The sequence below is a fragment of the Chinchilla lanigera genome, unplaced genomic scaffold (assembly GCF_000276665.1).
Source record: "Chinchilla lanigera isolate Chin_1 unplaced genomic scaffold, ChiLan1.0 scaffold00099, whole genome shotgun sequence".
Lineage (NCBI taxonomy): Eukaryota > Metazoa > Chordata > Mammalia > Rodentia > Chinchillidae > Chinchilla > Chinchilla lanigera.
In genome coordinates this window covers 2,780,868-2,795,760 of record NW_004955500.1, presented here as the reverse complement: position 1 = coordinate 2,795,760, position 14,893 = coordinate 2,780,868, and the positions used below count along the sequence as shown (strand labels likewise).

Genomic DNA, 14,893 nt, shown 5'->3' with positions numbered 1-14,893 from the left:
TTCTAAAAATTGAGGCTCATCCCTGTCTACATAATTTCCCTTCCTTTCAGAGGCAAAGCCTATTCTGATTTCTATTTCCAAAGAGGTGGTTGTATATTCTTGATCTTAATGTACATGGAAACATACTGTATACATTTCTTTTGAGGAGGGGGATAGATTAGGCTCCTTTTTATCAACATAATATTTTGGCATTTTATCCACATTTTTGTGGATAAAGTACTCAGAAGTACTCATTCTTCTGTATGACATTGTAATTCAGTTATACAAAGTACCTACTTTGTTTATTCTCCTGTCAAGAGACATTTAGATTTTTTCTTTCTGGCTGTTGTGGATCGTGTTGCTTGAACATTCTTGTACAAGTCTTTTTATAGACATGTTTGTATTTCTCTTGGAGTATAACTGCTGGGTCATACATGAGTATGTGCTTAAGTCCATGAGAAAATATCAAAGTTTTGAAACCATGTGCCACATTTTAGAGTCCCTCGAGCTGTGTAGAAAGTTCCAGTGACTCTGCATTCCTTGCAAGATTTTGATATTGTTAATCTTTTTTTTTTTAAGTAACCATTCTACTAGTAGAAAATGTAATCTCATTGTTGTTTTAACATGCAATTCCTGCTTGTCTATCTTGTATATCTTTTTATTTGTTTATTAGCCATTTGAATAATCACCTGATGAGATGGTATCATCATGGATTTAGTGGGATTCCAGGTACATGTGATGAGATACTGAGATATACTTAAAAAACTCTTTAAAATCAGTACAGATTAAGAACAGAGATGGTATTTAGGGTATATAATGTGAGTCATGACAGATACCATTCCCTTTTTTATTAATTAAAAACACCGAGCCCTATATCTTAGCTGTATTCATTATTATTTTTTTCTTTTTTTCTTTTTTTTTCCAGTACCGGGAATCAAACTCACGACCTTGCACTAGCCAGGCAGGTGCTGTGCCGCTGAGTTAAATCCCCAGCCCCTGTATTCATTATTAAATGGGCTTCTGACTGAAGGAGCATTAAAAAAATATCCTGTGGTGTAATTTTGTCTTCACAATCCCCATAGCAGTCGTGGTGAATGTATAGAGTGCGTGCTCAGCGGGCTGTTTGTTTCGTTGCAAGCTCTAAAAGGTTCACCATCACGTCCTATGGTCTCTTAATCTTGTGACTATCTTATAAGTGCATTTTTATATTAAAACTTTAGATAGTAAATCCACTTGTGTGAAGTCATGGAAATGGGTTAATTTTACTACGTGATGAATAGTTTACCATCTTTTTGATTTCCTGATCTTCCAGATTAGGTACATAAATTATATACACATATATGTGTACTCACACACAATATTCAAAAGAGAGAGGGGGGCAATTATTTTAATTTTTCCTAGGAGACTCCAGGTATTGTACTTGCTCATAGTACATTCTACTTTGAGATTTTGTTTTTGTTCACCTCTAATATGGCTTGCTTATGGTGGAGAATTTGTTCTCACAGAGGTATGAAGCATTCCTACTGCTAATCAACTTGACAGTAGGATTTATTCATTCAACAAAGTTTTGCCAAGGCCTGCTACGTTGGGCCCTATCCTAGGTGCTGAAGCTATGTGTGTGAACAAAGCAGACATGATACCTGACCTCAGAGAGCTTGCATTCTAGGGGCAGACTAGAATATTAAATAACAAAATAGTACTGTGGACCTAGTCAAGAAAATACAGCAGGAAAAAGGTTTTAATTTTCTTGTAGGAGAGGGCAGATTGCAATGTAAGATACAGTGGTCAAGATGGACCTTGCCTGAAGTTACCACGTGAGCTGTCTTAAAGAAGGTGAGGGAATTAGCTATGACAGTATCTGGGGTGAGCATGAGATGAGAGGAAAAACTGAGCTCCTAAGACTAGAGTAAGGCTAACGTGTCCAAGGAAGATCAAGGAGAGAACTGTGTTTGTGGTAAAAGGAAGGAAAAATGAGACTTACAGGAAGTAGCTGAATACTATGTAAAGTGCTGGAGGCCATCGGATTAAAACTTCATGTTTACACAGAGTAAACTAATTGAAGGATTTGGAGGCACTCATCACCTGACTCGACTCAGTTTACAAGCTAAGATTTAAAGGAGTCGTTCTACACTGTATAGAACAAGAGTCGAAACGGAGGCCACTGTCACTTGCGGTGATAGAGGTGCAAGATGCTGGCGGCTCAGACCACAGATGTAACAATGGGGGAGAACCAAGAGAGAGCCAGGAGATGGCCCACTATTGAGGAGGAGAAAAGAAACAAAACAAAAAGAAGGAATAGCAGAAGAAGTGGTGAAAGAAGGGAGAAAACCAAGGGCATATGGAATCTTGGAAATCAACAGGAAGAAAAAGGATAGAAGAGAAAAGAGTGATTAGTTGTGTCACACACTGCAGGTAGATGAGGGAAGGCAGAAAATGAGGACTCGTTGTTGGGTGTGGTGGCATGGTTGCCACTGGTGACCAACACAGGAGCAGGTCCAGGGAGGAACAGGGCTTAAGCGCTGGCAGAGGGGAGGTTATGAGAAAATAATCAGACAGTGAGCACAGATAACTCGATCAAGGAGAATCTTGCCGGTGGCTCGTAGGGAAGTGAGAATTAAGAAAGGCTTTGTTGTTTCCTTTACTGTTTTTAAGTGGGAGAAATAAGAGTATATCTGCATATATTAATGGAAATGGTCTAATGAAGTACTCTCAAACCCTTTCTAGGAAAGGGTAAGTTTTTTTTTCATAATCTTTGGTTATGTATAAGCTGATATGCTACTTTGGTACAAGATAAATATTATTAGCCAGGCATGGTGTCACATATGTAATCTGAGTACTTTGGAAGCTTGATGCAGGATTGCAAGTTGGAACCCAGCCTGGACAGGTTTAGCATCATCTGTCTCCAAATTAAAAAATAAAAAAAAATTGTCAGGAATGTAGTGCAAAGTGCAAAAAATAAAAATTAGTGACTAGGAAAAATTTCAAAATATTAGCCAAATTTTCTGTGGAAAACATTATAACCTTCCTCAAAGAATAAAAAGCAGAATCACCATAGAAACCAATAATTTCACTCTGGATGTATATTCCAAAGAATCAAAAGTACAGTCTTGAAGATATATTTGTACACTCGTGTTCATAGCAACATCATTCAAGTGAGGCAGAAGGAAGACACAGCCAAGTGTCCATCCGTGGAGGGGCGGATCAATGAAATGTGCTGTGTACATATGCTATAGTTTGAATGTGTGTTCTCCAAACTTTAGGATGAAATGTAATAGCCAAGGCAATGATGTCAAGAAGTAGGGTCTATTAGGGGTGATTAGGCCATGAGGGTTCTTCCCTTATGTACGCATTAAATGCCTTTAAAAAAGGGTTGTCAGGAGTGGACTTTTTTGATCTTTCTGCCTTCCACTGTGTGAGAATCCAATGTTCCTCCTCTTCAGAGAGTGCAGCTTGCACAGCGCCATATTGGAGGATAGTGGGGCTTTGACATTAGAACTCTACTCAGGCGAAATGAGTTTCTGTTCTTTATGAATTACGCACTCTTAAGTATTGTGTGATATAGAGCGTCACAAAATGGACTAAGAACATACAATAGAATACTACACACCCTTTAAAAGGAAGTTCTGAGATCTGCAACATGCATAAACTTTGGGACATTACGTTAAATGAAATAAGCCATGTACAAGAAGCCAAATGCTGTACAGTTCCAATTCTGTGAAGTATCTGTCATATTAAAATTCACAGGAGCAGAAAGTAGAATAGTGATTACAAGAAAGCAAAGAGAGGGGAAAATGGCACAGTGCTTTGTAAAATGAGAAAGTTCTGGACGGTGGTTGGCAGCAATGTAAATATACAAGCAGTGCTGAACTGCACACATGAAACCGGTGACAATTTGATGTGTATTTTACCACCATTAATTTGATGTGTATTTTACACATAAATTTGATGTGTATTTTACCACCATTAACAATACACGCAAACCAGTGTTCAAACTGTAAACATAAAATTACTGCATCGAATGGGAAGATGGGTCTTTTACAAACGAGAAGGACACCAAGAGATGGAGGAAAGCAAGACAGAGGGGAAGGAGGGGATGTAAAAAGAGTTAAGATGTCTTATGTACACGGACCAACTCTCCACGACGACTGTAATCATTATGTAACACAAGCATGGGCTAATGAAGATAACAATAAATTACTCTATCAAAATCCTATCAAAGGGCTGGATGTAGCGTACTGGTAGGGTGTTTGCCTAGCTTATGTGTGGGGACCGAGTTCTGTCCCCAGCAGTGCAAGAAAAACAGTTTTTAATGCTCGCTCTCCTTTTTCCTGCAGACTGGTAACTAGTTCATGCAGGATCAGTGCGTGGACCTGTTGGTTAGCTACGACTGAAACTGCGACTTAGGACATTGTAGGGTGATGTGTGAGAAGCGAGAAGGGATGGGATTAGGGGCACGGGTGGAGAGATTGACTTTGTCTGAGATTACAAAGTTACCGTTATGCTCATAGCAGCAACACTGAGTATTGGACTTAGGTTCTGTGGGATAAGTGGAAGGAGTGGTGAGAGACTATGAGTACATTTTTCTGTGAGTTTCCATTTTATTGATGAAAGTAAGAAGCAAGCTTATTATCTGGGACTTTGGTTGGGATAAGAGTAGAAAGGTATCTGAAAGAATGGGAGGGCAAAGATAATTGTACTACTAATTTCTATTGGTTTATTGAAGAGAATAGTTAATGCTTAATTTTTTTGATCAGTTTTGCATGCCTGTATCTGGTAATCGGAGCAATTGCTTTGAAGATAACAATATGCAATATAACAGCCATTGTTGATTTCCTATCATCTTGTTTTGAGATACTGTATTGTTTTTAATTTTCTTTATTCTGTTTAAAATAAACAAGTGGGAGAATCAAATATATCTTAGAATAAAAAATGAAGGAATGGAAATATACAGTATTAAACTAATAGGTATTTGCTTCTTTTTTAAAAATACCATTTTCCATTCTACTCTTTAGTTTTTCTCTTCTCCCTGATGAGACTAAATCTCAAAAGCACAGTTCTTATGGTTGCTCAGCAGATAGGAAATAATTCATAAATTGATATCTAATGTAATCCTATTTCTTAGTGAGTTGTTCTAAATAAAGATTATTTAGAATATCTAAAGATTATTGTACTGATCTTTGCAATGCTATTATAGTTATTTTGATGCTGTAACTGGATATCCACCAATCGTTCCTTGTTGTGTGCTTGTTATTTTTTACAGCACTGCCACCACGGGCTGTGTGTGAACAAAGAAATGGAGACACGTCTTGTGGATGGTGACTGGGGGCCGTGGGGACCTTACAGTGCTTGTTCAAGAACATGTGGCGGTGGAATCAAAAGCACAACCAGGCTCTGTAATCGTCCCGAGTATGTTTCTTTGTTTTATGTCACTGTAAATTACAATTATCTCAAGGCACCAGAAAATAAACATCTGTTTCATTCACTTCTAAAACTGGAGGTCAGTCTGTAAGTTTCGGAGATTCAGAAAACTTCTGGAATACTTTAAGCCATGTTATTGTTTTACAAGTTCGTACATTCCGACCTTAAAAGAAAATCTAAATAGATTGAATTTTATAATCTTAACTGAGAAACATTTTTACCATTTTTTTTTGTTTTCTGATTTAGTACAAAATGAAGAAACAGTTATAAATACGAATGGCGGTAATATAATGTCATTTCACATTTAGTTTCATGAAGGGTCCTGGCTCCTTACGCTTATGTTTCAGCTGGGCTGGGTGAAATATTTAATTTGGTTATTTAATGTATTTCCTTTTGTAATTTGATAAGTCGCATTTTCTTTCTGTGCTTCTCAAGTTTTAGATGTATCAGTGTCTTTAGCTGAATAAGTACTGCAGCATCTCTCGTTATCAAACTCTTTTTAAAAGAGTTTCTGAAAACTCTTTCATAAAGATTTTCAAATAAATGCTTCCATTGTACATATGAAATATAAATTGGTAAGCAATGTGACCCTTTCTTTAATGTCTTAATAACAAGCATTTTAGTCCAGAAAAGTGGTATACTCTGGATGAAACCTGGCAGTTCATTTGAATTTTAGAATAGCTGAATTATATGGAAGTATTTATATTCTAAAACTTTGGAAGCATTTTCCTAATGTAATTTGAAAAGAAATGAATATAGATTGGTACCATAAAACTGCTCGACCTGGGTGCTGAGTAGGACATACATGACAAAGAGCCATGTGTATTTCCTTTTACTACGATGTGTTTTCTTGTTCTCTTGTTACTGTCTTTGGTTCACTGCATGACTTATTTTTGTTTCCCCAGAAAAATGACCAAACCCCTTTTTGAAGTTTTAAAGCAAAGCACTATCATTAATTTCTTGTTAATTAATCTTAATTAGTTAATCTTGCCCTCCCCCACAAAAAAGATCCATTTCTGCCCTCCAGGCCTCGTGTGGAGAGTTTTACAGTTCACTAGCAAAGAACTGCTTAAAACTCAATACATATTTGTATTAAAATTAAAGAAGAACCTAGTCTTAGTGCACCATCACTGATTTGGCTGATCCCGGAAAGAATGGAACAGTTATGGAAGTAAATGGCAGAGGTCATGTACTGATGTGCTTTAAAATATAATAAATTTGACTAGGCCAAGAAACGGAGGAAAGTACTGTGTGGGCCGCAGAATGAAATTTCGGTCATGTAACACTGATTCATGTCCAAAAGGCAAGCAAGACTTCCGAGAGAAGCAGTGCTCTGAGTTTGACGGTAAACATTTCAACATCAATGGTCTTTCTCCTAATGTGAGATGGCTTCCAAAGTACAGCGGGAGTAAGTAATTTGAATATTTCCTTGATACAGACGTTTTTGAGACCTAGGAACGCAGAGCTTTATTAGCATACATGTAAAACTTGGCTTCATTCCTAGTTGCCGTAAAAGATCGCTGTAAACTGTATTGTCGGGTTGCTGGAACCGCTCATTTCTACCAGCTGAGGGACAGGGTTGCGGATGGTACTCCCTGCGGAACCGACACCAGTGACATCTGTGTCCAAGGCCTCTGTCGGGTAAGGGAACTCTAAGTTTCTGTTATATCTGCGGTGACTTTAAGGATAGTATTTTCCTTCTATTTTCCTAACCAAGTATTACTTCTCCTTCTTTCTATTTCTTTAGCCAAATATTGCTGCTCCTTCAGAATACTTACGTGTTGCAATAAAGGCAGCTTTGTTATCATACTCTACAGGAGTATGGTTAGATTTGTGACTAGCCGGTCTCCGTAACTTTGCTGAGGAAGATAAGTTTAAAATCACTGTGCTGATTCTATTTTACCGTAGTGTTCAGAATCAAGATGAAGATGCTTAGCGCTTCCTAGAAAGGTAGGAGGTGCCAGGCTTGAAAAGTGCTTTTGCTACTTCAAATGTGACCACTTTACTGACCCTGAATCCACTGAATCCTTTCTACCTCTCTCTAGCCCCCGTCTCTTACTTCTTACGAACATTCAGCAAACACTGAGTAGCTACTAGGTGTCAGAAATGGTTCGTATCACCAGGATAAACACATGGAGCAAAGTCCTTACCTCGCAGATCCGAGCGGGTGGTAGCCTGTGAACGGTTAGAATGAAGTGCCGCAAGGGGGTCTGGGAGGCAGCCCTGTGGCTGTCCAGGAAGGGGCATCTTACTTTATGGGGAGAGAAAATGATGGGTCTGAGAAATCTCCACAAAGATGTGAGCTCTGTGCTGAGGACTGAAGGTAAGGTTTTACACAGGTGAAGAAGTAAGGGAGTCGGGCTGGAGGTGGGGACCAGCGCATGGCTGTTCTAAGCACTTTTTGTCTGAACTCTTTGGTGATCCACAGAAGATTTCAGTGGAGGGAGAGACGTGATTTGCTTCGCACTTTAAAATGTGAGAATGGGCTGGGCTGGAACACTGTAGAGAGCTGGGCCATTTGGCAGGGTTGTTGGTAGGAGATAAAACCTGCGTTAAGCCTGGCAAGTGTAAGGTCCTGAGTTTGATTTCTGGTACAAACAAAACAAAACAAATCAAAACAAAACAACCTGCATTAATTAAAATATTTCAGATAGTGATGTTGAGAATGGATGTTGGGTTGGAGAGCTAGGACAATGAACGTTGTCGAAACAATCTGAAGGCATTCTTATGAACGCCTTCCTTTGGTTAAGAAGGAATTTAATTTCATCTCCCTATACACCGATATGTATCTGTTACCATTTACCTGGGTGAGAAGGCCTTGCACCCAAAGAGGTAATGAGGTGATCAAAGAGATTTAAAATAACTTATAAATATATTTTTAAAAATTTACTAAATGGCCTGGGAAATTTATGCTTTGTATAAACAAAAATATAAACTCAAATGAAAATAATAAAATATGATAAAGAGTGTCTAAACATCCTTCTTTCAGACAATACAATAAAAATGTTTATTTTGTGTCAGGCATGGTCGTTCATGCCTGTAATCCCAGCACTCGGGAGGCTGAGGCAGGAGGATCGCTGTGAGTTTGAGGCCAGCCTGGGTTACAAAGTGAGCTCAAGGCCAGCCTGAACTGCATAGCAAGACCCTGTCTCAAAAAGACAAAAAAAAAAAGATTGAAAAAATGTTTATTTTGGAAATATTTTCCACAAGGAGCTGGGCAGGGCATCATATGCTAGGAATTCCAACACTCGGGGAAGCTGAGGCTGTAGGAGGGCAAGTTTGAGCTCAGCCTGGGTATGACTTAGCAAGACCCTATCTCAAAAAATAGAGAAAAAGGGAGGGTTCACCAGGGGTTCAGCTCAGTGTGAAAACCTGGGATCAATTCCTAGTACCAAAAAAATCATGAGGCTTATGAAATTTTCTCTTCTGGTCACTTCACATAGAGGACTAGTCAAAGAAGTGAACTACTGCATCACACACGGAAGATTGCTTCTCTGAGGAGAGGAACCATACTTTTTTCTCTGAAATCCCAGTGGCAAATTATTTATTTTTATATGTATTTATTCATTCTTTTAATAAACATATAGTATGCTGAGCATTAGTTTTGGATAAATTGTTTCTTTTAAATATTTATTTGAAACTGGCTTTATTTCCAGTTGATTTTTTTAAAAAATAACTTATAAAAATATCCTTTTATAGTATAGTGAATGTGTTATCTACTTATCATGCTTTTGTCTCTTTAAATATTTCTTTACGAGTGGTTTACAAATGCTAATGGGTAGAAAAATAATGTGTCAGTGATACAATGTGGGTCCCTAGATTTTATCACCCAGGATATTAATTCAGAAAATCTGAGAATCTGTTTTTTTAAATACCCCTGGATGCGATTTTGGTGCAGGAGAAATGTGGGAAATCTTTTGAAACACTGTTTTTTTTAGATCATGTGAACAGGGTTTTGAAGATATCGATGTACAACAAGCTTAGCAAATATTCTGAAAAATTCTGTTTCAAATTTCCTATTAATTGAAAGAATATTTGGAAAGAGGACTTCGTAAATGTAAAGGCACCGTGTTTATCATGAATCGTTGTTATAGTGTTAATTGTAACAATCGCATTTTGAAGCAAGCTGGCTGTGATCACGTGTTAAACTCCAAGGCCCAGAGAGACAAATGCGGGGTGTGTGGTGGAGACAACTCCTCGTGCAGGACTATGGCCGGTGTCTTCAACAGTGCCCATTACGGTACAGTATGAATTTGTTTCTCGTTTTCCCTTTTACGTGCTATCATACTGGAGGGTGTAATGTAGGGTAGCAGTCATGGTTTGGTATTGTTTTGTGTACTCTACAACCTCAATCTGACATGACTGTGAGGAAAAATTTCCTAAATATAAAAATTAAATCTTATATCAGATGTTGCAGTTAAGCTGATGGTGAACTTAATGAGTTTGGGAGCCTGTAGGGCATTCATGAGGTACACTTCTGCATGTGTCTGTTGGCATTCCAGGGGCCCACTTTGGGGATTTTATCTGGTCCCTGGCCCCGTCTCTGGCACTGTTCCCCTGCTTTGCCTCCCAGCCACGATGAGGTGAGCAGCTTTGCTCCATCCTAAGCCGGTCTGCCGCAATGTTCCTGCTAGGAAGGAAGCCGTCTGACCGCAGACTGAAGCCCCTGATACGTGAGCCTAAGTAAACTTCTCCCTTCGGTTGTGAGTGCTGAATATTTTTATACCAGCAAGGGGAAAGCTGACCAATATACAGAGTACCTCTAAATTGGTAAATGTATTTGCTCAAGACAAATATAATTTTTAAAAATATATAAGGTGCATTTATAAGACTAAAAGAATAAACCCAGTGCGATATAGAGTCCACCAACTCGTGAAGTGCTTCTGGTGATGTTTTTGTCATCTAAAATGTTTATTCTTACGATTTTTTCCCCCAGGAAACTTGATTTGGTTTGAACTACTTCTCTTTTTGTGTGATTTGGTCTGTTATTTCTTATTAGTGTTATATTGAAAATGTTAATTGATTGTGAAGGATGAAGCCATTAATTTAAACATTGGCTCATCATCACATTTGCTTTCCCAAGAAGTATCTGGATCACAGTCGTAATTGTTATTTGGCCGTGATTTCAATTTTACTCAAAATTATTGTGAGAATATCTCAGATATATCCCATTCTAAAATTTTCTGAGCAAATATTTTTCTATTTAAAGATAATACATAAACATATAAAAGCAGATCTTTAAAAATTTCCTGCAAAGTAAAAATGCATTTTTACTTCTTATTTTTCAGAAGTAAATTATGCTCACGTGTCAACATATTATTATTTAGTAAAGGGGTAGAACTTAAACCTCAAAATTTATATTTTTACCTAAACAGAAAATATGCTACATGTAATACTCTAAGATGCTAGTGATACTTATGAATATTAATTCCTCTAGTTATTGTATCTTTTGATGTAGTCTGCTAGTTGTTATTATTTATTATGTCATGGGAGCCCCACACATTTAATCTTCTTGTATAATCAATGACACACATTTGTCATTGTCTGTATTTGATTAGAAGAATTTTTAAGAAAAAACCCCACATGTTTCAAATTAAGATTAAATGCTTAACCTTGAAATAGTATGTTGTGACTCAGTTTGTGAATGGAAAACGTCCTTTCGAGGATGTGAACACATTTATCACACTCCTGCCCCCTGCTGGTCGCTTTTATCTGGTCACTTTTAGGCTGCCTTATGCATACTTCCTGAAACAATGAAATAGCAAAGCCTTTAAGTAGTGGAACAGGATATTTTATAGTGAAAAAAGGGTGAATTGAAGTTATTCGTGGAGGTTTATAACCTATAAGCAATATACGTATACAGTTATCACACCCTGTATCACCTTATTTTTAAAATGCAGTGCCTTAACTAGACCTAAATAAGGTTGCTCTGAAAATATCCACGGTGATCTGACATCAAGATTATAAATGGAAGTTCTCTTAAATGTATAGTTTTTAATTTTATTCCATATTTGTCAAATTTAGTGCATGAAAAAATTATAACTTCCTTTGCTCATTATTAAATATGGAGAAATCCTAATAAAAAAGTACAAAGGAAAACCTAGAACAATATCATTAGAGGAAAGTTAGTTGTATACCTAACCTAAGAATATTTGCACACTGTGTAATGAGGATTTTATCGAGAAAATATTTTTTCCTGTTTAATGTGGATTTAATAAAGTATTTCCTTTTTGAAGTAGTGCTATATTTGCTGAATTAGGTCTCATAACAGATATGATCATTTCACTTAAGTAAGTTTTTTATTTTTCAGTAAGTTATTTAGTTTTCAGTAAATTACTTTCTTAATAAAATTTTAGTAGAACATAATACTGGGAGTAGATGTAGGGGTTGCAGTTTGTTATACTGCAAGCATATGGAAGAACTTGGCTTTTAAAAAATTATCAAATTGGCTTTGATAATTTAAAAAATTTTGATAATTTAAAAAATTATCAAATTGTTATACTGCAAGCATATGGAAGAACTTGGCTTTTAAAAAATTATTTTTCCATAATGAAATTTCCACTCACCAAGTCTCTGTGAATATCACATCACATTCCCTAGTTGTACTAGGATCTCTTGAATTGGTGGGGAGTATTTGAAATTCTTTGTCCAGTAGAATGTGTAAAATATAAAAGTATTAATCAAAGTCAAAAATGAATACATGTGCTAAGTATATGAATAGCTAAAAGCCCATCTTCATTCTAAACTACGTGAAAAATTTTAGAAGTAAGAAAAAATTAGGAAAAGTTGTATTTTAAGAATCTCACACTCTATGTTTCCTAACGTCAACCTCAGTCCTCCATAGTTCATTTTTTCCTCAGTCCTCCATAGTTCGTTGAGACATTGAGTCAAAAGGAATGACCACTGTAACATATTCGAAGGAAAAGTGAAAGGAGGAGTGACTATGCCATACATATTTTTCAGTCGTTCATCAGTAGTATCCTCTGGGACATCTGCTTTTTGTGAAATTGAACACATGTACAATTGTATTGCAGGTTACAACGTCGTTGTAAAGATTCCCACAGGAGCAACCAACATTGAAATTCTTCAGCACAGCTATTCTGGAAAACCAGAAGATGACAATTACCTTGGTAAACGCTTTTCATAAACAGCAGCCAGTATGTGGTTTGTGTGCAGTTTCGTGGAGGTCTGTGGTCAGTGTAAATTCTTGGAAGATAACGTGAGTCCCTGGGCAGGCAGTTTCTGTTCCTACAGCTTAGGTCGTACTGTGTGTTCTTAAACTATACAAAATGTGTCCTCCAAAAGAAAGGATATGGAATTCTGAAATTCTGAGAACATGATCAGTGTTTTTCTTTAAGAGTATTTTAGATAACCAAAAGTTATGTTTAGTTAAAGTTGCATGTGTATTTAGAATAAAATTCTCTTTTTATTTAATGCTAATTACAGAATTCTTTTGGGTTAGGTGGTTTGAATAGTGATCTACTTTCATGTTAACAAAAGTATTAAAACACAATTTTGAAAAAGCTCTCATCTTAGAGTAAGAAAAAGAAATACGGTTTCATATTTATCGATGTAAAAGAATGTAGTCAGAGTATTTTGTACGTTAGCTATTCCAGAGGCGAGGCTTAATTTATGAGAAATTAGCTTTCAGGCTTGAAGAGTTTTACTATGAAAAGGATATTTTACCAAACTTCCCTTTCTATCTGAGAAGTATCTTAAAGATGACTTTACCTGTGTGTGATTCACCAAACTGGTGTAGGTGGTGAGGTAGAGCTGATATTGAGAAATTACATTTCACATTAATAAGATATAAAAGTGACATATTGGCCCGGATAATAGATACTTCTTGTTAATCCGGTTATAACCCTCTTACCTCAGGAATTGTCTTTGGCCCTATAAAGTCAAATGAAAGAGGAACAGCTGCTCAATAGGTACTGACTGGGTTTCTCTTGGGGGTGGTAAAGAAGGAAATGTATTAAGGTAATGATTGTACAAACACTGAATATACTACTGACATTGAGTTGTTTACTTACAAATGGTTAATTCTGACCTGGGCATGATGCTACCTGCTTGTAATCTCAACAGCCTGAAAGCCACAGTCTCAGAGGTCCAGCCCAGCCTGGGTAACTTAGTGAGCCCCTCTCTCAAAAAAGGACTGAGGAGGTGGCTCCGTGCAAAGGCTTTGTGTTCAAATCTACAGTACCACCCCAGAACATTAATTTTATGTTTTGACAGTTTGCCTCAATAAGTACAAAGGAAAATTCCCAAAGAAAATCTAATATAGATGCCTGGATTTCTTACCTTTCTATTTAGTTGAAATTCTTTTTCAACTATACTTTTGCAATGGAAATACTATGTGCATAAATTTAGATATATTTTACCAGATTATCACTAGACAATTCAGTGAATCTTTTTTAAGTTCCAAACATAAACATATATATCTTGCTGAGATTCTGCCCGAGTTTAAAAGTTAGAAATGTTCATGAATAAAGTATTATATTTTATAAGAAGCTACAACTGTAAGAGAACTATCAAAGTCTAATCTGAAGTGAGCAAAATAAACATAAGACATTACTAGAAGGCATTTGAAGAACGTTTATGTGTATGAACTTTCATAACTGAAATCTGTAGGTTTTTTTTGTTATTTGTTAAAGACTTATTTGCCTTAGGATGAATGTAACCAGGGGTCCCGTATGTAGGCCCAGCTGGGTTTGATAAAGGAAGGAGATGAAGAAATGAAGGAAGAGAAGAGGGAGGAGAGAAGAGTTTGATAAAGGAAAGGAATTAAGATGTCCTGTGCTAGGTACATGTAACATTTCCCACCAGGAATGTAAACATGTACTGCAAACATGTACTAAGAAAAAAATTTTTAAAAAGTATACATTCTTGGATAGGGGAGTTTCCACTTCATGGGATAAATATAGAATTTCATTTGTTCCCTATTGAATTCAGCGTAATAGGTAAAGGCAGTTAAATTAGTTCATATATACATAGAAACATCTGCTTTACTTTGCAGTTATCCCCTTGGGATTGCTTTTTCAGAGGAGTATCATATTTCTTATGAAGTTTAGCTGTGAGTAACTTGTATGTTCTGGGGTGCAGTTTCTTGGAATGCCAAATGAATGTTTCCTGAAAAGGTTATTGTTTCATTGAGAAGCATAACACAAGCAAAACAAGCAGAAAATACTTTGCTAATGTAGAAGTTTTATTATTATAGAATTTAAATATTATACAGTCTCTAAAAAATTTATACTACAGTGCTTTACGATTTATGCACTTTGACCAACATCTTCTAAGTTTGAGTCTGATGGAAAGCTTTTAGAGGTAGAAATTTTGATTAGCTCTATTATGCATTTTAGGAAACTGACCAAAAGGTTTGTCTAAGTTCAAATAGCAATTAATTGAACAGCTTGAACTTAAAGACATTACTTTTAGCACCAAATGAGTTTGTATTTTTAATACTGTGGAGACCATAAAATTTTATATTTAAAAAAAT

At 36.5% G+C, this 14,893-nt stretch overlaps 1 protein-coding gene across 1 annotated transcript in view; it reads left to right on the top strand.

Moving 5' to 3' along the window:
• The window catches only part of Adamts20 (ADAM metallopeptidase with thrombospondin type 1 motif, 20), a gene marked incomplete at its 5' end in the record, with an annotated part of 162,387 nt that overhangs the window by 54,907 nt on the left and 92,587 nt on the right, over nucleotides 1–14,893 (top strand). Inside the window, 5 exon segments of the mRNA XM_005406579.2 lie at nucleotides 5,240–5,385; nucleotides 6,624–6,805; nucleotides 6,902–7,038; nucleotides 9,520–9,637; nucleotides 12,432–12,527. Of these exon segments, the coding sequence (XP_005406636.1) occupies nucleotides 5,240–5,385; nucleotides 6,624–6,805; nucleotides 6,902–7,038; nucleotides 9,520–9,637; nucleotides 12,432–12,527 (679 nt within the window).